The following is a 22,990-nucleotide window of genomic DNA, read 5'->3' as shown; positions in this document are numbered from 1 at the left end:
AAAAACTCAGGAGCCGGACTTGGAAGTTGATGAGTAGCAGGCAGCGGGAACAGAGGGGAATCAAACTGAAGGGCATGTCGAGCAGGTTCTATTCACGCCACACAGCGTTAGAGATCACCTGTCACGGTTGCTGTATAGTTAAGAATACTTTTTCAACATTCAAATTAAATCAGTGTAGCTATGGCAGACCTTATGCTGGCCCGTTATATAAAGCTTGTGGCCAAATACATCCAAGGTTCTAGTGATGTGCACCACTCCATCAGCAAGACTGCAGGTGACCCAGAAGTTATGCGGTGGACTTCAACTTTGCAAGCTATGTAGACTGGCCTTCTGAATTTATGTCCATGAGGTGTGCTCTGTGCGAGTGCTCACAGGATTGGCCTTTCCCGGGACACGCTTCAATGGTATCATGTTGCAAGTTTCCTCACGGTCGTCTGTACGTCTCTCGCGTACCACAGTCATATGTGGATAGGCTAATGCATTTAGTTCATGACTCTTTTTGAGTAAATGAACCACAACAGGCGCATTTTTTAATTTTACGTTTCTGTTGTACGGTCTCGTTGCCCCCGTGTATGCGAAGCCTGTGTTGATATGGTTCATGACGTAACTCAATTCTCACGTCACATAGGTAATCCAGAGTGAACAACAACGCCTAAAGATGCTGCGCTGTGACTACAAGATGGTGAGAATGAAGATCTCGAGGCGCTGTCGTGATAGCGGTAGCTTTGTTGAGTTCAGCATTTCACGGGTGACGTCAAGTAATTCTTGGGTGAAGCCGACGCACGCCTTCCTCCGCTTTCTCTTACTCGAATGCGCCTTCACCTTGGCTGTCCTTTACGCCTTCACCATATTCTGTTCCTGCTACAGGCGGAACACGTGTCTCACGTCATAGCGTTACTTAAGACGCCCACTCCGCCAGCTTAAGCTGCGTTACTCACGGCTTATTACGTACTTCTCAAAATGGCTCGAGGTCAAAAACGCACCTTTCAGAAAGCCCTCTACAGTTACTATATCCTCTCCCGCCTCCTTCGTCGAGGTCCGACTCTCGCCGTCGCTCGCATCACCGGTGTTGCAGCCTGCCCGCGGTGATATCGCAACCCCGTCGCGCAGTGACACCGTGCAGTCAGCAAGAAGAAGGCCACGCCGTAGAAGAGACCCGTTCGGAGCTGACCTGCAGGAAACCAGTATACCATCTGCTTCTTCACGTAATGCTGAAGCCCGGCGTCAACCCCAGCGCGTTGCGCTCCAGTTGCCTCGTCGCCCTCGCCGCCACCATCTGAGCTGAAGAGGCCGCTCCTCTCTAAATGCACTACGGGAAGTTGTTGATACCTACTACCATCCAGGTTCCCGTTATAGAAAGCAGATTGGGGATTGCACAGCGAAGTGAGTCCTTTCAGGCGGACTTTCACGAGGAAGAACCACGCCTGCTGATTCCTGCATAGCATCCAATTTCATACACATCCTAGCGACCAGTATCCGAAGCATGGCGTGATTTACCTTCACTTAATGTGGTTGGAGGAAGGTTGCAAACGCTATGTTGGGCAGGCAGACAATGGCCACGACCGCATTGTCTGGCGCCACCAGACCGCCAACTATCGCAAGAACCACCCAAGCCTCCATTACTCGTACCTCGACCGCGCTCACTCGGATGAATTTCTTTTGCTCGTGGATGATGTATCCCTCAAGCCCGGAACCGTCATGAATATCCTCGAGATGTGGGGGATTCCCCTTCTCCTCTTTTTACTTCCATACGATTTGCAGAGAAATCTGCCAGACGTTCGTGCCTTTCCAGATGGACAATGCGACGCAAACCCAGCTCAAGATCTTCAGAGTCCAGATCATCATGAAGACTGCAGATTACAAAACCATTGATCCAGATACGGCTACGTACACTGCGAACTGCTCCCGGACGGTCAGCGTCACCCACACCGGGTGACCCGAAACCTACTCAAAGGGTCCGATCCCGGTGATGCATGCCATTCCCTGGGAGTGAAATTTGGGGGCAAACGACCGAATGGCCAAGAATGGTCCTGTTGGCTCACCGCAAACTCCGAAAACTTCGTCAAACGCTTCAATTCTCTTGTGGATTGGCTCGACGATAGCACAGCGTACTTCGACACCACCCGGAAGCGAAGGTACTTGCCGCCAACGCAACACCCCAATGTTCGATATACCTGAAAGCCTTCCCACCTTCCACTGATCTACAGCGTCCGATTTTCGCTACCAATTTACGCAACAGCATTTACTCCCACGGACGGCATATCCTGACTTTTGACTCTGACTCATAAGACTTACTGCAGGGATATATATTACCATCTTCACTTCATGTTTTTCTATTTCCTGATTTCCGGCTGGAATTCTTGCACCAGCGTGCGACATGCTACCTTCATTTCGAAAACATATGTACTGCGCCTGTTTCTTTACTTTGTATATACTTCTCGAGATATGGTTACATTCTATGCTTATTTTCAGAGGAGACATGGCCTGTCTTGATACATCTTCAAGTTTCTTTAGTGTATTGTCCACCGACTCAATCTCCCAATGTCAAATACACGTGAAGTCGGAATATCTGACCGTGCATTCATTCCTCTTCTTGAATCGTCGCATTCTCAAGCACGTCTCCTACGGCTACTCTCGCCAAGTTATCATCTACGATATTAGTATATAGTACATGAAAATAACATCATTGCAGGTTCCCACATTCCAAAATGTCATTTTCACTTTCGGTGTCTCTTACCTACGCGAAATCAATCGTGTTAACCTCACCTCCATCTATGCTTGATCTCCAGGGGTATTTCATCCCTAGCATTGATTATGAACCAATACACTTTCGTAACCCATGACACAACTTCTATGAAGCGTGACCGCAGGCCCAATGGCGCGCCATGCTGAAGAAACGAGCTCATAATCCCAGCGTTCGTGCGGCCGTCCACCCCATTGCACCAACCTGATGACTTTCTACCACATTTTGTGCTCTATGCAAGTGCTGCCAGGGTGTTAATTTCCTCGCCTACTCTTCAGTCGTATTATTATGCGAGTTATTCCAGGGTAAGCTTTGAGTATCTTGCCTATTGCGTTGATGATGTATCCGTGACTGCTCGATCTTGCGCGACTGGATCAATGGGTTGCAAGCTGATGTATCTACTTCATCAAGTGTCGCATTGGGAGGAGCAGGAGGCGCATTTCTTGCAGATACATTTTTGCTTTGTGGTATGATCTCAACTTTTAGTGTGGAAGAAATATGGGAAAAACAAAAGAAGGCGTGAGTTTGCAATGGCCACGTGCCAAATGCATTCCTGTGTCCCTGGGCGAATGTCCATAAAAGAAAGGGGGGAAAAGGCCATTGAGTGTAGAATGTTTCATTCATAGTCGGTAATTCAAGTTTGTAGGAGTACGTCGTATCTATCGCAGATTATGTCCAGTGCATCTTTGTTGCAAGTCTCTTACTTTGCGCAAAACTAGTCTAACTGAAAGTATGGCTTTTGGAACGGGCCCATAGCACTTTTGGACATCTTCTTTCATTGTGAGATGGTTATGTACAAAGTCTGCGTGTGTTTGTGGCTGTTTGTGGCTGTATGCGACATGAAATCAATACACTTGAACCTAGACAGGAAAGGCCTTTGCATCACAGACAAATAGCCATATCAGGCGCATTTCCACCCTGGGGACCAGTATTGCTATATAACGAGCAGTGAGTCCTTCCTTCTAGGCCCAGCTGCAATGAAGATCGTTCAGTGTTGTGGTCAACATTTAAACAGAGCGATGCGCGAAGCGCATCGCTTGCCAATCGCTAACTGGCCTTCTTTCGAAGGTGGAAGGCGATTATCCTACCGCTGGGCCGTGGATGCGGTCCGTAATTGAGTCCAGCTTTGGGGCTAAAGCTGGCACACAGTATTGTTGTAGCTTGTGATGATTTAAACTCTCAGAGACAAGTTACAGAAGTAGGAGAGATGTGGTTGGACAGGGAAGCGTCGGCTAGTCGGGCTAACGAAGAGGCGATCCACCCACATCATTTCTAATCGTTCCACAGACTAACCTTGCAAGTGAGATGTTAGTGTGTGCTCTCGGTGTGGGGCCATTCCACCATCATGATCCTGTTCTATGGTAATGCTGTTATATATATGCAATATTTTTTCATTTTGCCATCCAACACAACATCTGCCTGAGTTAGTTACTCAATAACGGACCGCATCCATGGTCCAGCGGTAGGATAATCGCCTTCCACCTTCGAAAGAAGGCCAGTTAGCGATTGGCACGGGTTCGACTCCCGTTGGATGCAATCTTTTTGGAGTTGTGGTGTTGCGGTTGGCTTGCCTGCGTCTTGCCCATGCGACAGTGACGCCGCATACGCGCAAGACAATGTTTTTGCTATCATACAGACGAGACTATCGTATGGACAGTGACTTGCAGTCGATCACCTGCTGCAGTTCGGCCACTGCGTCGGCGCGACCGAAAACTTGAGGACGCGCATCCTTCCTCAAGGACTCACCCCATCACCACTCAGAAACCATCATGCGGTAGCCATCTGTCCAAAAAGCCGACCCCGCACACACATGCCTCGTTTCAAAACAATAATCAATGCATTCCGCCCGCGGCACAGGCCCGTTTCAGTCCAGAACCGCGACGCATAGAGGCATCATACGGATTCAGGTGACGAAGAGTGCACGCGATGCCACCCATACGTCGTACACAAACCTTGGTTCCAAGGCAGCAGCCTCGCCTGTGCTGCCCGGATTGGTTTTGCGGTCGTCAGCCTTGTATCTGGCCCCGGGGACCGTCACGTTCTAGGTTACTCCTCTCGGCTGGATGCGCTGTCGTTGCAGGCGGACGAGCCCGCTAAGGCTGCACATCCTCGAAGCGGGGAGTCGGTGTACTGGGCTGTTGAAGGCCAGTCCTGCGTGCTGTTTGTGTGGGCGGGATGCCCTACAACACATATGATTGGCTGGTGACGGTTCGTGCTCACCGACAAGCCATCGCGGTGGGATATGCGAGGACGCACGCCAAGCGTGGGACTGTGTCTTTTGTGTCCTGCGAGGTAGATAATCAAGATACATAAGATGAGGAGGCGGCACATGTTGCGGCGAGTCTATGCAAATCTGTCCTGAAGTCTGACTCCTCCGCTATTGTGATTCTATTTCAACACGTCTCTAGCCCCGACTTTCAACAGCTGGATAGATAGGACTGAAGCTGAACGTCCCATAACCACTTGTTCCACGCATACTGCCAATAATGCCGTCCTACGACAACTTCCAGCCCCCGCCGCCTATTCGCACCGCAACGAGCGGTTCGCAGAAGTCGCAGTCCTCCGGGACAGCATCGCCAGTCATGGCATCGCCCACCTCAATGTACTCGCGCTCGCCGACCAGCCCAGCCGAAGACACATTCTTCAGTGCCATCAGCGCAAAGATACGTGGTCGCTCGCGCAGTCGGTCTCGTGCGGGGTCACCGGAGCACTCCACCTCCACCGCGCATCCCATCAGTCCCACATACGCCACGCAGCGACCCAAGCAGCCACGACATGTCTCCTCCGCCAGCCAAGGCTCCATTGGGTCGTCGACAGCGAAGGCACCGCGTCCTACTATGCCAACAACACCCTCAAGACGCAGCACGAGCAACAGCGACATGTGGCGCGGGCGTCATTCCAACTCCTGGCTCTTCAACGACTTCTCATTCACCGAGACCGCGAAGGGGGCGTTCGGTCGAAAGTCATCGTAGTACTACGGCGCAGGCAGGACAGTCTGCGACTCATCTTGCGATCTTGGCCAGATAGCTGCTGGCAAGCTTTACACTCGCTGGGTGTCCGGTGGCCTTTCACGACTCGTTATGGTATTGATGAAGACCGTCTGTTAAGTACGTTGAGTAGACCCTCGCTGTTGAGGATAATGCCCGCTGTTTGCAGAGCAGTGGTTTCCTTCGCTCTTACTGTTTTTGAAGCATGCATAGCCTTAGCGTTCATTTTCTATCGCATGTATATTAGTGCAGAGTAATGATACCTAGTCCGACACGCAAAGTGCAGTGTATTGCCTGATAACGATGAGTGTTCTCAAAAGCGTGATGATATGGTGCGCCCTTATTGCGCACTACACATTCGCAAGATGCAAAGTGCAGCGCCCTCTCAACTTCAGTCGATGCGATGTCCGTGAGAGGTAGGAGGAATGAGGTCGAGGTTCGGATAGTTACGCCGTCAAATCCACCTTTGCACTGCCCCCTTACTAATCTGGTGCAACTTCCCCCAGTGGCCGACACTAAGACTTGAGATAGCTCTTGCGCCAGCAGGAGATACCGGTATAACTATCAGGTTATAACTTTGAACACGTATTATAGAGCAAGTTATCCCAGGCTACACTATTAGCTACCAAGCTTGCAGCCAATTGCCCAACGTCTTAATACATCGACCTCAGAATCTAGCAGCGATGAAGTTCAGTCTATTATGTCGGCCACTGTGTCCTGCTCCGACATCAGAGTGGGCCTGCGATTTACAATGAAGCAACTCTGAGTTCGGCACACAATACAAGTCACCTTCTCAAACCTGTCTGCTTCCTTCTGGTAAAATCCTTGGGTGACAATCTTTCATGTGTCGAACTAGGTCATCGACCGTCCCGAATGGCTTTGCACCACACCAATCTGCGTACTTACACCAACAACGATTATCGTACTCTCGAATTTGCTCAGCCTTGGCTTCTGTTAAGCCAGCCCGGTCGAGCACGTTTTCGGCGTTCTCCAGCCGAGAGTGGTCGGAGTGAGTAATCAACATTCGATTGATAACCGGCAAAGCATCACGCCAGTCGGGGAAGTATCCAGCCTGACAGGCCTTAACTAGCACTTCCTCCAGCACTTGAATCTTGGACTTCTCATAGTCGACGGCCACAGTGCTTTCTACCCTAGCGAGCCCCATCAGACCGTAGACGCTGTCCTGCTCCTTTGAACACCTCATATCGCGATAAGTGTTGATCAACTCATGAAGCGGGAGATTCCCCTTCCAGCAATTTTTCGCATTGAGAATATTCTCCGCTGGACTTTGGATGATATGCCCGAATCCAGCAGGAAGCGGCAACGATTTGAGAACTCTGAAGAACTGTACAAATGCGCTCCACTCGATGCTGCGGTCCCGATAATAGATGCACAGTTCTCGCGCGCAGATCACTTCTTGGACAATCCACACCCGAGACCAGTATGGGTTCGTGCACAGTGAATATAGTTCGTTAAAGATTGGGGTTGTGGTGACTTGCCAGTACTGGGAAGTGATGTCTTCCCTTGATTGCCTGATTAAACCCATCGTCTCTTCGCTGGTTCCGTTTAGTTGCCCAAGCCATACAACTACTTGCGAGGCACCAGTGTATATGTTTTTCATCAACGGAATCTGGACGCTCTTCTCCAGATCGTCGTTCTGGTTGATGCAAAGCGCGTCGATCCAATATCGGCAATTCGACTCCTCTCGACTGACACGCTCAAGAAAACGATAGAGATTCTTTCCAACCGAGAACCGATTGTTTTCCAACCAGATACTACCCGAGTCGCCGCCATCGTCCTTGCTGTCATTATTCCGACGGTCTTCATCGGTACTCCAGGTATAGGAAAGGGCAGAGTACTCGGGACATTGATGGATCGGAAATACTTCGAACCAGCATTGTATCTTATGTATATCGCTGTGGCGAACTTGCAGCAGCCTTATCTGATCACCACGCCGAGAAAATCGAGCTCGTTCGTACGGTCCTGTCATTGCTAACGCGTTCACCGAGGGGCTACGAAAAATCAAAAACCACTTGCATGAGTGAGCTAGCTGGCGTTCGATCTTTGGCATTCAAGAAATTCAAAGGCGCGGCTGAGGTGTGCGGGGCCAGAGCTGCATTTGTATTTCACCTTGCTTGGTGGGGGCTGTGCTAGTTATGATGCCTCGTCGTTCGCAGACTGCGCCAGCACGCGTGTCTTTGTTCGGCCTCACAGAAGTTCCTCCCCTGGCTTTTCCTGGATCTAGGTACCTTTTCCACACACTTTTAGCTAATCTGTGTACTACAAGAGGCTGATTATTGCCCAGATTCCGTTGAATCTGTATGTCCACGCCTGGTAGACGTTGAAATAGTGCCCTAAGCTTTTCAAATGTCAAGTAGGCTAAAAATTAGCTGTCCGTAGAACACATCTTTACAAGACAACAGGAAAGCTGTAACCAGATCTACGAAAATGGGACTTTTGCAGTCGACTGCAATCAAATCTACATCATAAACCCATTTTCCCTCACGACGCCCAGCCTCTTCCTATAGGAAATCAAACTCTACACTATAATTTCATTCACAACTCTAAGTAAACCTACCTATGTGGTCACCGTAGCCAGAACACGTTTTCCACACCACATTGAGCCTCTAAACCACACCAACGCTTCAAAAGACCAACCCAACATCCCACCAACAACGACACGAGAGCAAAGTACCCCATCTTTCCAAGCATCGGCCTGAAGGAACGCGCTCACACGTCCATACCAATCGTCCAGAAAAGGTAGACACAGTAGCTCTCTCTCTTGATCTAACGACCCAGGGCAAATCCCACCACCTACACGAAACGTATCGCAGCCAAATACTCAGCAACTGAAATGAGCGGTATATCTCAGCCCCTTCATCCCGTTGTTACCCACATACAGGACGGTCTCACACGTCCACTCACAGCATACGCATATATAGACGCGGCCGCGCGCCTACCCAAGCGCCCACCGTGACCCCTTCAGGGCCTGGATAAGGCGCCCACCACCGCGGGAACTCCCTTATAAGGCGTCCAACACCGACAGACGCAGGGCAAGCAGTACGAGGGTCGCGCAAACTACTCCGACAACGCCACCACCCGTGACTGGCGTGCGCACTACCGTTTCCCTCTTCTACCGCATCGCACTACAGATGGCGTCACATCGTTGCACACACCATCTCACTTCACCGTCCATTATCAAAAGATCTCTTTAGAAGCACAATTGCTATAAGCTGATTATGAACAAGCCAGAGGGGTTTCATTCTTGAACATCTCGCATTACACTACCAACGATATACATCGAACAGAACAGGATAGGGCAGGATAAGATAAGGAAACCGGAACCCCAGCGCCGTGCAAATGTACAGTATGGCAGCCGTGTCAGCAGCCCCTGCTTCCCTCTCTCCCTTTCCACACATCCTCCCCAGTGGTCCCTCGGCCAAGTGAACGGTGCCTTGGTCAGCACTGCGGGATTACCGTCTTCTCCCACTCTTCTCCCCTAAAAGCCCACGTCCAGTCCAGAAAAGCAATGAACGAAATGGTGTACACAAGGTGGATATCATGCGCCCAAACGCCCGCTTAGTCGAAATCCAATCCGATTCAAACCTGCAAAGATAAAAACAAAGGCTGATTAGATGCTCAGAGCCACGTCAGCGCGCTCGCCGCACCAAGCATCAGCGGCGCAAGAAGCGAGAGGTAAGGGTTGAACGGGATAGAAAGCGGCGCCGGGTTTGACGTAGTGGTGTACACCTGCTGGAAGCCGATATGCTGGTCCGGCTGCGTCGAGTTGAAGCAGTTTGTCGTGTTGACATTGGGGATCTCTGGGTCGCCGTCTTCCGCAAAGGTGATGTCCGCGCACTACCGTTAATTAGCATTTACGACCGTATGCACAAGCCGAGTGCACTACTCACGTTGTATAACGAAGCGCCATGTTGCGCAACCTCGATAACCTGAATGGTCGCATTGTCTCCCACCTTGGGCGTGTAGTTTGCCGGCAGCGGCACCTGCGGGAGGCAAAAGGTGCCGTTGTACTGCACGTTTGAAGGACCGGTTATGCTGAAAACAGGGACCATAGTGTGGGAGTAGTTGAGCGGTTCGTTCTCGAAGCCCATGTTGATGTAGAATTGGGCGGCGGAATGGCCTGGAAACCAGCCGGGTTGGATGCTAACCGCGCCGCCGGAGATGGGCCATTTGGTGCGGTTTGAGGACATGGGCATGCCGCCGCCTGTTTCTTGTAAGTACATATGCATATTGATCTTTCACTTCTACTGTATGCGAAGGAGAAGAGGAGGGGAAAGCATACAAGGATACATCCACTGCATTCCGTACGGAAACCCATAGGACCCATCTTCCTCGTAATTAATACCCAAGCTGCCCGGTTTTATGCTCGCATCATCTTTGGAGACGGTACCATTGGTGTGGATGTTGTTCCCTCTCCAGCCGGGGTAGACGATGACGGTATGTGCGGCGGTGAGCGAAGCGCATGCGACGAGCGAAACAATGTGCGCGAAACGAAACATGTTGGCGGTGGATCCTTTCAGCTCTGGCCCTCAGCCTTCTCTCTGAGATCCAACTCTTGCTTCTCAAAGGACACTGAGCGCAGTGTATGCGTAGGAGGGGTCCTTTCGTCCGAAGTAGGTCTCAACGTAACCCACAATAGGATATGTTCACGAAATCGCGACTGTAAGCTGGGAACACACAATAGCGAAGAACACAAGCTCACGCACGGGTGGCGGGGCGGCATGGCCTTAAGTCGCTCGCTGGCAGCCCGCAGTCCTTGTGCAACGCCTCGCCGTAACTTAATTCGACCCATCAAGCTCCCGACGTCTTGGGAATACGCAGCTTGTCAGCGACGCCATGCCAATAGGCACTTGACGATGATATTAGTGTGGTAGGGGTTCCAGCCAACGAGCGGGCGGGACGGGAGTGCTGGGGTGCCCACTGGTGTGATGGGCGATGCAGGGCTCGGTAAAGATGAGAGGGCGTCTACGCGCCGTGCCCACCCGCGCCGCCGAAGCGCAGAAATGCTCCATATTCCATAGCGTAATTGATGGAAAAGGGAGGTTGTAAAGCGTAGCCGCTGCGGTGATGTGACTGCTGCATGATGGACATGCTGTTCCGCGGTGCGAACGTACACTGAGAAGTGGACATCGCCACTGCCAGCGTGCTCGACTCCACATGGTGCTGAAGTAGCATCAGCATCCGCCCCCAAACCTCGATCCGTGTACAACCACACCCGTCAGCCGCGCATCGCTGCGCTCGTCCCTATATTAATCCATCCGCCTGGAATCTGCCTTCTTCGACGCAATGCATGCAATACTCAGCCCTGGGGAAAGGGCACGGCAGCGACGGTATCAATATAAGTGCATGAAGTCGCTTGTTCGGTGCGCATGATTGGGAGCTTGTTTCCCGGCGCGCTTCTTATTCGCAGCTAGTTTGGTGCAGGTCTTCTTGTCCCTGGCAGCGTGGGCACAGTCGAGAACGTGCGCCACGTCCCGATTCGCTTCGCTTGGCTGTTGTATGCGCTTCGCCAGTCTTCTGTGTGATGGATGCTGCAATTCGCTGTGGGTTGAGGGGCACAGTTGCATATGGGGGTGGAAGCCGTGGTCGCCGTCATGCAGAAAGTATGAGAAATCAGCGTTTGATGTTGATTGTAAGAGTGAGCGAGTGTCGGGCGGAAGGTGCCTCTAGCAGTCATCGCATACACTCAAGGAAAGCGCGACCGACTTAAGTGCTCTCTCTCTGCAACCACCTTTTAGTCGAGGTTGGAATGTTAGTTCGATGCATGCAAGCTCGTGATGATATAGATCTGACCCAAGCCTGTACCTCGATGCCAAAATGCTTGGTGTTGGTATACGAGCTCAACATCGTACGATGCAATGCTTGTCCCCTCTCCGATACCATGGGCGACGTAATGCTTAGCAATCTGCACTCACCCGGTCTTCGTGACACATGTCAGTCTGTTGGAAGCACTTTTGGAATACCTTCACGCCAACTAAGTATCGAGACATCAAATACTAAGACGGCGAAAACACGAGTAGATTGCGCGAAACTACGCAGAGCTCGCACGTGCAAGACCCTCCTTTTTCTGCCTATGTGATCAACTTAAGCAACATCAGTGAGGCCAAATTGAGAAGAGCTTCCAATCTAGCTGCCACACAGTGCTTCCAACTTGCACGTCCAGCCCTCAACTCGCGCCATCTTCCGCTACCAACGGTATCGAAACACCATTACTCCTCAGCCGGTCTGCCGTCGCCTGCAGGAGATCCGTCTGATGCTGGAGCATTGCCTGTATCTGCTCGTGCTCCTGTTTGCGGGAATGCGACGGAACCTTCATGCTCGATGTCGATCGCTGTTCCCCCGATGCCTTCACCCCTCCTTCCACTTCTTCGGATAGCGTCTGCTGCATGTCCTTGACCTTATCGACGCGCTCCCACACGGGCACTTCGCTGCCATCTGCATTATCTGTCAACCTCTGCTCGGTTTTGTCGAGACTACCCTCCATTGTACGCAGCTCTTCAACGAACTGGACTTCCTTGTCGCTGAGTTGTGTGGTGTTGATGGAAGCCATCTTTCGGCGCAGGGCTAGATAGCGCTGCTTCTGCGCTTCTTGCTTGGCTTGCACTTTTTCTAGTCGGTCTTCGATCTTTCTGTTGCCGTAAAGGCCGGGGCCGCTTTGTTCGTCATCCCTTCCGGTGACCGTATCGACTTTCTCCATGACTTGTGCAGCCCTAGTAATCTGGTCGCGGTACTCATCTTGGAGGCGTTGGCACCTGTTGAAAAGGTCCGACACCCTGAGCTGAAGAGTCTCAGTATGCTCGGCGAGAACACGGTGCGCCGTCATGAGGACCTCGAGGTTGGCAGGCGATAGCTTGATTTCCTCATCCCAGGAAGCTTTGGAGCGACGAACACCCTGAAGGGATGCATGCAAGCTAAAGTTGTCCCAGAACTCCTTCGGCGGTTGCCAAGGCTCCCTATTATCGCTTGCAGGAGTCTCCCATTGCATGTAGTCTTTGAGTTCCTCGTCGGTAGGAGCACCCTCTACTGGCGCATCCAAGAGGACAGCTTGCGGCTCGTTGTCGAAAGTGGTGAGCACCATGTAGCCGACGCTTGTCTCTTCAATGACAACGCATGCTGTGACATCCTTGGTCGTATCTCTGGCATTGCGGCGTATGCATCGCTCCGCAACAGTGTTCGCAGATTCTAATAACCGCTGTAGCCGGAAGTCTGCGCCTTCGGTCTGTGGTTCATATAGTTCATTCTCAAGTTTACGGATCCATGGCTCCAGGGACACATAGAAGACCCCACTGACGTGCGAAACGAAGAAGGAGAAGTCAGTGCGAACGTCGGGGGTTATGCTTTGGTATGACGAAGAGACGCCGTCGTTCGCCAAAGCAACGGTCTCAACAACAGCAAGAACATGCTCCGGAGGTTCTGGTACATATCCGTCCTGGCGAAGTTAGCTCAGGAAACAAACAGGGCATATTTAGGCTTACCTCAGCAGATGGTAGCCACCGTCCTACGATGCCTTCTAGGTCGAGACATATGTGCACCTCACATGTGTCAGTGAGCAAACAAACCACCGCCGAAGGTAATCCCTCGGCAATCTCTTCTTCTCCACCTTCCGAGAATGTCTTGAGCGAGTATACAATCATGTCACTGAGTTCGAAGTCTTCTACCTCCGGAACAACAGAGAATGGCCCTTGCAATAGTGGCACAGCGGGCACGCTGGTTGGTCGGTTGAACACAGTGATGGTGTCGTCATTCGAGAGTTGCTCCGTAAATGGCTCCTGATATATTATGTCACTGAGCCATTTGATCTGCTTATCCGCAAGAGCCATATCCTCTCTCGGCGCAGTATTATTTTCGGTGATATCGGCATGGTTGATGTTGATTGTGGTGATGAGCGTCTGCTTAAAAGTTTCCGCGCCTGCTGAATTCACCAGCTGCCACTTCGACGGGAGTAGAGGACACAATGCATAGACGTCGCCAGAAACAGTGGCGATCCATAGTGTCATAGGCGCCCAGCCGTGGACGCCTTCCTGGTCGGGCGAGTCTCCAAAGCAAGCGGAAGCCACCTCAAGATCTGCCGCATCGGGTGAGAATCCTTTAGTAGCTCCATACTGCGATGCGCTCAAATTTTCTTGGTCATTCTTCGCGTTCGCGAGCTTCTGTAGGTCGATTGACAATGATGTTTCACAGAAGCTTGACCGATCTGCCCGGTTGATTTCCCATAACCGCACCACACCCGATTGTGTGATTGTGACCAAGCAGCGCCCTTGATACCCTAGCGGATGCCAAAGTATAGAAGCAATAGGCGATTCTTCCAGCACGTGGGCAGTAGGACCAACCTGGAAGGTCTTCGGCTTTATAGGCGAGTCGTCGCCGTTCAATAGTAGCGAGGCTTCGGGAAGGACGACGATGTGAACGGTATGCGATGTGGAAACAGCTAGGTATTCGCCATTCGGGGATATGTCCAGGCGCTCAATCGGCAGCGGTATTGAGATCTTCAGTGTGCGGTACATGGGATCCTCGCCCTCCTTCAAGTTCTCGAGATCTGCCCATCGTATCTCATTTCCCACGGCGACGAAAACCTCGGAGTTTCGTGCGGCGATAGTCTTGCGAAGTCCTGGCGCCCTCTCTTTTTGGGCCAAAGCTCGACCGTTGGAAGCTTTTGGCGCAAACAGTTCGTGGCCGCGGCTCGGTCGCTGCAGCCAGCGCGGCGTGTGACTGAGAACTTTTGGCATGTCGAATCGTATAGATTAAGCAGAGGACGAGGTGAGAGGCAATTGGTGGTGAAGGCGGCGCAAATGCGCTATGAATGAGAGCAACAAGCTCAAGCTCACAAACAACGACCGCGAGAAAGTCGACGCACGGGCCCTACGCGCGCCTTCCTGGTTGGCCTGGCGCGACTTTTTGGGGAAGCTTCAACAAGAGCTCCGCCAACATCACTCCCCACCTTTACTTTCGCTGTACACTTCTCAGCCCTACTGCGCGGCGCTTCGGGGACTCTATAAGAAGTGCTTCAGAGCATTGAAATCAATATCCTTGTTCACATAGGACACATTGCGCCGCGATGCCTGCTCTAAGGAAGAAGAGCACTGTCGAGCGCTTGGACAAGGCGAGCTCGTATGCCTCGTCAAAGGTACGATACCTTTTGCTATATGCTATGATGTACGCTGACACTTCCTATAGAATAGGCGACGTAACCAGAACCGCCGCGATGGCCAACGCGAGCGCGAGCCTACGCCCGAAGACGAAAAGCTCAAAGACGCGACTACCCTCTATGTCGGCAATTTATCTTTCTACACCACCGAAGAGCAGATACACGAACTGTTCTCAAAGTGCGGCGAGATCAAGCGTCTGGTTATGGGCCTCGATCGCTTCCAGAAGACGCCATGCGGATTCTGCTTTGTAGAGTACTACACTCACCAAGATGCTCTGGATTGCATGAAATATATTGGAGGCACCAAGCTGGATGAGCGCATCATCCGTACCGACCTGGACGAGGGCTTCGCTGAGGGAAGGCAATATGGGTACGTGCAACAGGTTTACCTTTCAGCGTATCGACTAAATTGTGAGCAGGCGCGGAAAGTCTGGCGGCCAAGTGCGCGACGAGTACCGCGACGAGTACGACCCGGGCCGTGGCGGATACGGCAGAGCTATACAGGAGGAGGAATCTTACGCAGACGAGTACAGATAAGTTGCTATCTCTGCCGTGGCGAGCAGCGATATGGAAATACCAGCATGGCAGGCGCCGGGCGTTATTTGGGTTTGATCAGGGCGCCATTCTGCGGTTTGCGGATCCCAACGTTTAAGAGGAGATCTATTTTTACAAGCGGGAGCCTTCGTACCCTCCCAAGGGTAGGACTCTGCATGACAGAAGACAGACCGTCACTGTCTTCTGCACGTAGTGCTCAACCAGCGGAGCTCTATATAGGTGATGATCTAACAAATCAGATACCTTCATGCATATGCCCTTTTCAACGCCAACCGCTTGCAGTCACATGCGCCACTGATGCTATGATTACTGACTTCTAGGGAGCCGACCGATCGACGACCTCGAACTGATGCCTGCGCTCGACCGCCTTCGACACCTCTCCTAGCCACCACACGTGTATGCGCGGATCGGCAGTTAGTTCTGGATGGAAGCTCAGGCCAAATACGTTTCCTTGTCGCACGGCGATGATGTCCTCTGTTCCAGCATGTTCGTGCTCCTGGTTGGCTTGCAACGCAGGCGTCTGTGTCGGCAATGTAGCCATTATCTCCACCGCCGCTGTGGTTTCCTTCTCAGCAAGTTTGTCCCCAGGAGCCTTGGACGGTGCAACAATAGTGGCTTCACGCGACTCTTCCTCAGTCTGAACACCGTCCTTATGCGGGAGTATTTTCTCAACAACGGGTGCCCGGATGAAAACGCATCTGTACAGCTCGTTGGCGGACTTATCGACCGTATCGCCAAGGAAAGAAAGCTGGAGATTTGCCTGGAAACTCTCGACTTGACGTCCAAAATGGTTCCGGTTGACTCTTACGTCGAGCCCTCCAATGAGGTCCTGCCCGCCCTTCTTGGTCCTGTTTGCAGACTCCGCCAGCAATATCAGTCCGGCGCATGTCCCCCACGTGGGCTTCCGGAGCACTCTACGCAATGTCAGTGTCGTCGGTGGCACAAGTGCGTGGTACGAAACGCCTACTTGACGAAATCCCTCAACGGCTCTAGCAAGCCAGAGCGCGCAGCCACGAGCGACATTGCGGTGCTCTCGCCGCCGGGTATGATGAGCCCGTCGCAGCGAGCCAGCTCTTCCGGCGTCCTGACCTCGATGAAGCTCCACTTAACCTGGGATTGCGCAGGTGCACCCTTGAGCGCAAGCGACTCCGATGCAGAACGCAACAGCTGCACATGCTCGCTGAAGGCGCCCTGCAGCGCCAACACTCCCACAGTAACGTCCGGAATTACCACGGTCATGACGAAAGTGTACAGCTACCTGGCTTTGCAAGCAATGGGTGGGGACTGCCGTGCGGCGAAAGTCAGAATCGCAGTCGAAGTCCGGATGCCGTTGGACGATGGCTCACGGATACTGATGGTATAAAAAGTCGCGCCGCCGTTATCGATAGGAAAGCTGAGTGACGCGCACCCCCACCGCCTTTGTTCAACACTCGCAGCAGCACACGCAGCACGACTGCTGGCTGAGAGCCGCCTCAACGCCATGACCCGATCTGAAGGGGAGCTGGAGATCACATACTGGCTGCTCGACACGCGCTCGTTATGGCCCGGCCAAAAGATCACTGAAGCGGTTGGTATTTCATGACAAGCTCCCCACCAACACGCTGACATACCCGCACAGGCCGCCGCCGAGCTCCAACTCATCAGTCCCGAAGAGCGCCAGAACTGCACGCGGAAGTACCACATTGCAGACGCGCGCATGAGCCTGGCCTCGGCGCTCCTCAAGCGATTGTTCGTCTCCAAGTCCCTCGGCATTCCCTGGAATCAAGTGCGCTATGGGCGAAAGCGCGACCCGACCCATGGGAAGCCCTGCGCACTGCTCCCCGACGGCTCGCAAGCACCCATAGAGTTCAATGTATCGCATCAGAATGGCCTCGTCGCGCTGGTGGGGTGTAGTAGCCCCGAAGCAGAGCTCGGCGTCGACATTGTGTGTACCAACGAACGTTTGGAATACAACTACAAGCTCATCGACCGCGAAGGTCTCGACGGCTGGGTCGACATATACGAGGAGATTTTCAGTGACGAGGAGTGTTGGGATATCAAGTACAATGTTGATCCGTTCCCGCTGCTCGACGGGACCGAGGTCACGGCCGAGATGCTGGGAAGATACGATAGAGTGTGCAAGCGCAACCAGCCCATCTTCGCGACGCTGCCATCGGGAGAAAAGCGCAGCTTCAGCAGCGACATCTTGATCGACGCAAAGCTCCGGAAGTTCTACGTATACTGGTGCTTCAAGGAAGCGTACATCAAGCTTGACGGCGAGGCGCTGCTCGCAAAGTGGATCAAAGAGCTAGAGTTCAAAAATGTGCGGGCGCCACGGCCAGGCGCGCCTGCGAGATGCGCGACCTACGGGACGTGGGGCGAGCGGGTGAGCGACAGCGAGGCCTGGCTGAAGAGAAGGAGACTCACAGATGTGCGATTGGAGATCCAGTCGTTTGAGGAAGACTTCATGATTGGCGTTGCAGCGAAGCCTGCGGACAGGCTACCGGAGTATCTAACGGACTTTAAGAGTTTGCATTTGGAGCATGATATCGTGGAGTTTGCGACACCGTTTTAAAGTAGTCACGTTTTGGGGCGCTACGGAGGTGCCATCGACGATCGGTGAGAGGTGAGGTTGTATACCTGCTACTTACTACTGTACCAATGTTTGATCCGTCATGATTTATGAGTATTAATAATAGAAGGCGCATTCATTTCCATTCTCTATTCGTAGCTTACGGACCTTAGATATCAGTTTGTAACAGTCCCACCCCAGTCTTCACCCTCTTCCTCACACCGTCCCCCACCTCTCCGCAAACCGATCCCCAGCACTATCCCTATTCCTCTCATACTCACTACTATCCGCCAATTCCTCCGCCACCTCCACGCCCCATACCTCCTCCACCCACGCATACATCATATCAATACCCGCCGCAACCCCGCTGCTTGTCCAAACATTCCCATCAACAACCCACCTTGCCTTGGCCACCCAGTCCACCTTCTCGTTCTGCTGCTTGACCCAGGTGAACGCCTTCTTATTGGAGGTAGCGCGGCGGCCATCGAGAACCCCGGATTTAGCAAGGATGGCAGACCCCGTGCAGACGGTGAGGAGATACGTGAGCTTGGGGTAGTACTCCCTGATGAAAGTTACGATGGGGTCGACGTTCTCCTCTGCTCTGCTGCCGAAACCGCCGGGGATGATTAAGACTTCGATGTCGTCTGGGGCATTGGCGAAAGTATGCGTTGGCACTATGGCTTGTCCAAAGTCTGAGTTCGGAGGGGTGGATGGTTTGAGGGTGGCGAGGTAGGGTGTTTGGAGGGGGAGGGAAGTGGAGACCGGGTCGAGGGTGGAGGCTAGGATGGAGAGGCGGAGAGTGGTGCTGCGGGAGAGGATGTTCAGGACGTCGAGGGGGCCGGTGATGTCGAGGAGTTGGAAGCCGGGGAAGAGGATGATGGCGATGTGCTTTGGAGGGGCCATCTTTGTATCTGGTTGTCTTGCGCTGGTTCTGATTGATGATGAGAGTGGGTGCTGTGCTGGTTTGTTCTAATTGTTCTCTTATATATCTTGCATAGTTTACGCCCTACCACCTTTCATTGTAATTCATGAACTATATTCTCACCACAAGTCCTGCGAAAACGTGCTCGCCATGGCGTGCCAACGTGGGGTACTTCCTCACGTGTGTCCTTCCGTAGAATTAGTCGGTCTACCTTGCGGTTGCGATTGGTCGGTTAGTTGGTGGCTGCGGATCGGAGAGAATCTGACATCCGTATCCGGAAACTGACCCTGCAGGGCGTTGCACGCGGAGTTGATGCATCGAACTACAACTCCACGGCCGAGAGTATTGTGAAAGGAAAACTTTGAGCAAGTTTGGTATGATGTGAGATTGGTACGCTAGATTCAGAAGGGGAAATAGTGAGAGTCTTCTGCTGCTCTTTGTATACAGTTCTGAGACAACGGAATTGGCGGGAATGGCGGAATTGCTTAGACATGCAGTGTATTAAGTGCTCATCGTTACGAGTAGAGGTCTCGATAGGGTGGTTATAGAAGCCATTCTAATGCTAGACACGGTAATGCAGGCTTACACCAAACCATTCATATGCACACCTCCCTGATCTTGCTGCTCCACAGTCGGCCACAATCGAGCTTTCGTAAGTCTCTCCGGCGTAATGAGGTAGCTCTGGGGTATATCGCCCTTCTCGACCATCTGGGCCTGCACCTTTGTGATGTCAGTCCCAGCAGCTTCTCCAAGCACCATGTCCACGACCGCCTTTCCACACAACGTCCCATTGGGCATTCCATGTCCCGTATACCCACCAGAAAGCCACAAGCCGTCCTTCCCAGGCACTTTACCCACCCAAGGATGGTCATCTCTCGAATACCCCATGATCCCCGTCCACTCACCCGCAGCCTTCAACTCTTTCACCCCTTCCGTCTCACCTGGCAGTTCCATAACCTTCAGCAGCGCGCCGCGCAGATATGCTGCCGTGTCCGGGTCGATAATTGTGTCGTCTGACACACCGATCGAGGGTAGCTTTCCCATTCCGCGGCCGCCGCCGAACATCAAGTGCCCAGCAGGATTCGGCACGCCGCTATACGGGCGCTGTATCAGGTAGTCGTCATTGTTCGCTGGTTGGCCGAGAGCGGCGATCATGCCGTAGGAATCGGGTAGAATGGATGACTTTTCCGGTGGGAAGAGGGCGCTCATTTCGCCGCGGACAGGTACGATGAGGTCGGCGAAGTGGGGAAGGATAGCGGAGGTGTAGCCATTGGTTGCGAGGATCACGGTGGAAGCGGTGATGGCGCCGCGTGGTGTATGGAGGGTATGCGATTTCCCTTGGGAAGTGATCTCTGTAACGGGAGTTTTGGTTTGGAGATTTAGGCGGCCCTCCTTGACCAGCTTTTCTAATATGAAGGTAACGAGCTTGTAGGGCCATAAGCTCCCGGCTCCTGTTGTTAGAGACGCACCGAAGCAGTCGGGATTGACGCGGTGTTCCTTCAGCTCCTCCTTATCTTTGATTATCCGGACTTGCTTGGCAAGCTCTGGGGCAGTTGACTCGAGATGTGCGATTTCTTTCTCTGCTTCGGCCAACACTTCCTCGGTCCAAAATTGGCGGCAGCCGGACACAGTTCGCCATTCGCAGGGCACGTTATGTTCCTCGATGTATGAGCGGACGGTATGAACGTTCTTGAGCTCGAAGAGAGCGATCTCGGCGCCACGATCCCAAAGCAAGGGCTGGCAATGACCGCCGTTCTAGAGCGGGTGTTAGTCCAGCCTTTTCATTATGCACAAGATTGGGACAGTTGCTCTGTAGAAGGTCTTCGTAACGGTGGAGGCGGGAGGATTGGCTTACCCTGCCTGTAGCGCCCCAGCATGCCTCTCGCGCCTCTAACATCACAATCGTTTTGCCATTTGCCCTTTCATCTTCCGCGAGAAATCTTGCCGCAGATGTACCTGTGATACCACTTCCAACAATGACTATATCAGCCTCGGCGGGTAGCTCCTCCGTTGTGTGATGACCGATGAGAAATTCATTTGGCTCGCTGTGCCAGAAAGAATTGGTAGATGTGGGCGTTGGAAGCGTGGCGCGCGCGTGTCGCATTGTGAAGTCGACGTGGTGGGATGATGGATGGCGCGTTTGGAGTAACACCAGACGAGGGTTTCTTGTGGCTCTTTATATACGCTGTGGAGATCGAAGAAATGACACGTTGATCGTGTATTTAACCATGCAGGCCTGAAGGGCGTACGTGTATCACAAAAGTGTCCTGGCAGCAGTGTGCGATCGAGTACTGTGATAGGCATCTCGGAGTAAAGGTGGAGATAAGAGACCTACTAGAGCCTCCCCCGCTGTTTCATTCCGAGGCTCGGCGTTGCCTATGCGGGACACGGGGTATGTACATAAGATGCCCAAATGATACGATTGCAGCCCTTCGGAGTTCGCCAACTTAGAAGGATTGATATAGGTGTCGTATCTCTGTGAGTGATGATGAAAAGTGATGCGCGGCTCACCGGTAACAACCCCGAATACAGTTGTGCGACGAATGCCAAGGAAGGTCCGCAGACAATGATGACAGTTCGTTAGACGAGTCTCCTGTTATTCATCAGTGGAAAGACGCGTCTAATGCACGGTGATCATATAGAAGTCGTCAACTTGCGTGGCCGGCTCAAGCACAGCGTGACAATTTACACGCGATTCGTGCAAATACAGTTCAATTTCGCCGGTCGATCTTCGAGGAGACGCACGACGATCAAAAAGCTTGTCAGCCATGGAGGATAACAAATTCCATGCCAAAGTCCAAAGTCCAAAGCTTGTTTCGTTGCGAGCAAAGGTAGCGACACTTTTCCTGCAGCTCATCACAACGGTATGACTCAATGCTATCTCTTTCGTGATTCAATTCTCAGATACACTCGCTTTTGTCACCATTGTCACCATGGCATCTCTTTGCCCGAAAACTCCATGAATCTTGCCCTTCCGTTCTCTCGGTCACCCTCCTTATCCTCATCCAACCCCCGTACTACCTTAATGATACCAGCTGCACTCTCATGGATCTCAACACTTGCCATATCCCCACCAAGCCTCGTTTTCACATGACCAGGATCCAGACACACCACACGAAATTTCCCCTTCAGCTCTTGCGCTTGATGCACAGTAAGCATATTCAGAGCAGCTTTCGAGATGGTATAAGCAGTGGCAGCTGCAGGTATAATGCTGGTGGTGACTAATTGCAACGAAGCCATGCCACTGGTGATATTCACGATGCTCGCGCCAGGTGCGAGGAACGGGAGTACCACTTCGACGATTTTCGCTGGCCCGAGTACGTTTGTTGTGATATTTTCCGAGAGTGCTGCGGCAGTCATGGACGTGGCTTTGGCTTCTGGATGTGCTACGACTCCAGCGTTGTTGAGGAGATGTGTGATCTTTTCGCCAGAGGGGAGGATGCCCGCCAGGGATGTGCTAAGCGCGGAAATGGAGTCGAGAGATGAGATGTCGCAGATTGTGATGCGGACATTTTCGCGTTCGTCTTTGAGACGCTGTAGTTCAGGTGAAATGGTGCGGACTGTGGCAATGACCGTGGTAGTGGCGTTCGAGGAGAGTTGGTTGACAAGTTCAAGACCGATGCCGCGGGCGGCACCTGTAACTAGGAAGACTGACATCTTCTGGTATTGTAAGTTCTTGTCAAGCGTGTAACGTTACCTAGGTGTGACTCGTTACTGTCTTCTCAAGCGGAACTTAGTCTCAAGACCATGCTGTAGCTTTTATACTCCTACTTTATGATATGCATTCTAGGTTTATAATGTCTCGGTGGACTCTTGCTCCAACAGTACACCCGCGGGCTGGGTACAAGCGGATATATGTGGAAACGGCGGCTGGATATGCATATTCTGCCCTTGCGGCTGACCTGTAGAAGGAAGCCAAGCAGTTGCCGACCGCCCGAGAAGGACTGTGAGACCGCTCGAGGTGGGATTAAGACGAGTACTGGTATAGAAAGAAACATTTGTAATCATTCAGTTCTGCAGCTTCTGTACGTTTTCGAGCAAAGCTTACGTTTTCAGCGCGCGGCCC

General features: G+C 52.4%; 9 protein-coding genes and 1 non-coding gene across 10 annotated transcripts; 4 read left to right on the top strand and 6 right to left on the bottom strand.

The window, feature by feature from the left end:
* The first annotated feature begins 4,188 nt into the window (after nucleotides 1-4,188).
* N0V89_003524 lies at nucleotides 4,189-4,279 on the top strand. The gene has a single exon. It is a non-coding gene; the product is annotated as a tRNA-Gly (tRNA).
* Nucleotides 4,280-5,229: 950 nt separating this feature from the next.
* On the top strand, nucleotides 5,230-5,715 carry N0V89_003523 (uncharacterized protein; the record flags this gene model as incomplete). Its single annotated transcript, XM_056212325.1, has 1 exon — nucleotides 5,230-5,715. One exon carries the CDS (start codon nucleotides 5,230-5,232, stop codon nucleotides 5,713-5,715), a length of 486 nt encoding a protein of 161 aa, XP_056072633.1.
* Nucleotides 5,716-9,369: 3,654 nt separating this feature from the next.
* N0V89_003522 (uncharacterized protein) lies at nucleotides 9,370-10,250 on the bottom strand (the record flags this gene model as incomplete). Its single annotated transcript, XM_056212324.1, has 3 exons — nucleotides 9,370-9,588; nucleotides 9,642-9,955; nucleotides 10,034-10,250. The coding sequence occupies 3 exons, from the start codon at nucleotides 10,248-10,250 to the stop codon at nucleotides 9,370-9,372; spliced, it is 750 nt and encodes a 249-aa protein (XP_056072632.1).
* Nucleotides 10,251-11,917: 1,667 nt separating this feature from the next.
* Nucleotides 11,918-14,477, bottom strand: N0V89_003521 (uncharacterized protein; the record flags this gene model as incomplete). Its single annotated transcript, XM_056212323.1, has 2 exons — nucleotides 11,918-13,180; nucleotides 13,227-14,477. The coding sequence occupies 2 exons, from the start codon at nucleotides 14,475-14,477 to the stop codon at nucleotides 11,918-11,920; spliced, it is 2,514 nt and encodes an 837-aa protein (XP_056072631.1).
* Nucleotides 14,478-14,806: 329 nt separating this feature from the next.
* On the top strand, nucleotides 14,807-15,433 carry CBC2 (nuclear cap binding complex subunit; the record flags this gene model as incomplete). The annotated part of the gene is made up of 3 exons (XM_056212322.1): nucleotides 14,807-14,875; nucleotides 14,926-15,266; nucleotides 15,316-15,433. 3 exons carry the CDS (start codon nucleotides 14,807-14,809, stop codon nucleotides 15,431-15,433), a joined length of 528 nt encoding a protein of 175 aa, XP_056072630.1.
* Nucleotides 15,434-15,767: 334 nt separating this feature from the next.
* SNO1 (Senecionine N-oxygenase) lies at nucleotides 15,768-16,690 on the bottom strand (the record flags this gene model as incomplete). The annotated part of the gene is made up of 2 exons (XM_056212321.1): nucleotides 15,768-16,365; nucleotides 16,419-16,690. The coding sequence occupies 2 exons, from the start codon at nucleotides 16,688-16,690 to the stop codon at nucleotides 15,768-15,770; spliced, it is 870 nt and encodes a 289-aa protein (XP_056072629.1).
* A 241-nt stretch (nucleotides 16,691-16,931) lies between these two features.
* On the top strand, nucleotides 16,932-18,005 carry N0V89_003518 (uncharacterized protein; the record flags this gene model as incomplete). The annotated part of the gene is made up of 2 exons (XM_056212320.1): nucleotides 16,932-17,018; nucleotides 17,070-18,005. The coding sequence occupies 2 exons, from the start codon at nucleotides 16,932-16,934 to the stop codon at nucleotides 18,003-18,005; spliced, it is 1,023 nt and encodes a 340-aa protein (XP_056072628.1).
* Nucleotides 18,006-18,218: 213 nt separating this feature from the next.
* Nucleotides 18,219-19,022, bottom strand: N0V89_003517 (uncharacterized protein; the record flags this gene model as incomplete). Its single annotated transcript, XM_056212319.1, has 2 exons — nucleotides 18,219-18,913; nucleotides 19,016-19,022. The coding sequence occupies 2 exons, from the start codon at nucleotides 19,020-19,022 to the stop codon at nucleotides 18,219-18,221; spliced, it is 702 nt and encodes a 233-aa protein (XP_056072627.1).
* Nucleotides 19,023-19,506: 484 nt separating this feature from the next.
* Nucleotides 19,507-21,028, bottom strand: N0V89_003516 (uncharacterized protein; the record flags this gene model as incomplete). Its single annotated transcript, XM_056212318.1, has 2 exons — nucleotides 19,507-20,679; nucleotides 20,780-21,028. The coding sequence occupies 2 exons, from the start codon at nucleotides 21,026-21,028 to the stop codon at nucleotides 19,507-19,509; spliced, it is 1,422 nt and encodes a 473-aa protein (XP_056072626.1).
* An 824-nt stretch (nucleotides 21,029-21,852) lies between these two features.
* Nucleotides 21,853-22,581, bottom strand: N0V89_003515 (uncharacterized protein; the record flags this gene model as incomplete). Its single annotated transcript, XM_056212317.1, has 1 exon — nucleotides 21,853-22,581. The coding sequence occupies one exon, from the start codon at nucleotides 22,579-22,581 to the stop codon at nucleotides 21,853-21,855; it is 729 nt and encodes a 242-aa protein (XP_056072625.1).
* Nucleotides 22,582-22,990: the final 409 nt, after the last annotated feature.

Source organism: Didymosphaeria variabile (assembly GCF_027946475.1).
Source record: "Didymosphaeria variabile strain IMI 356815 chromosome Unknown scaffold_3, whole genome shotgun sequence".
NCBI lineage: Eukaryota > Fungi > Ascomycota > Dothideomycetes > Pleosporales > Didymosphaeriaceae > Didymosphaeria > Didymosphaeria variabile.
This window is presented reverse-complemented; position numbering and strand designations above follow the sequence as displayed.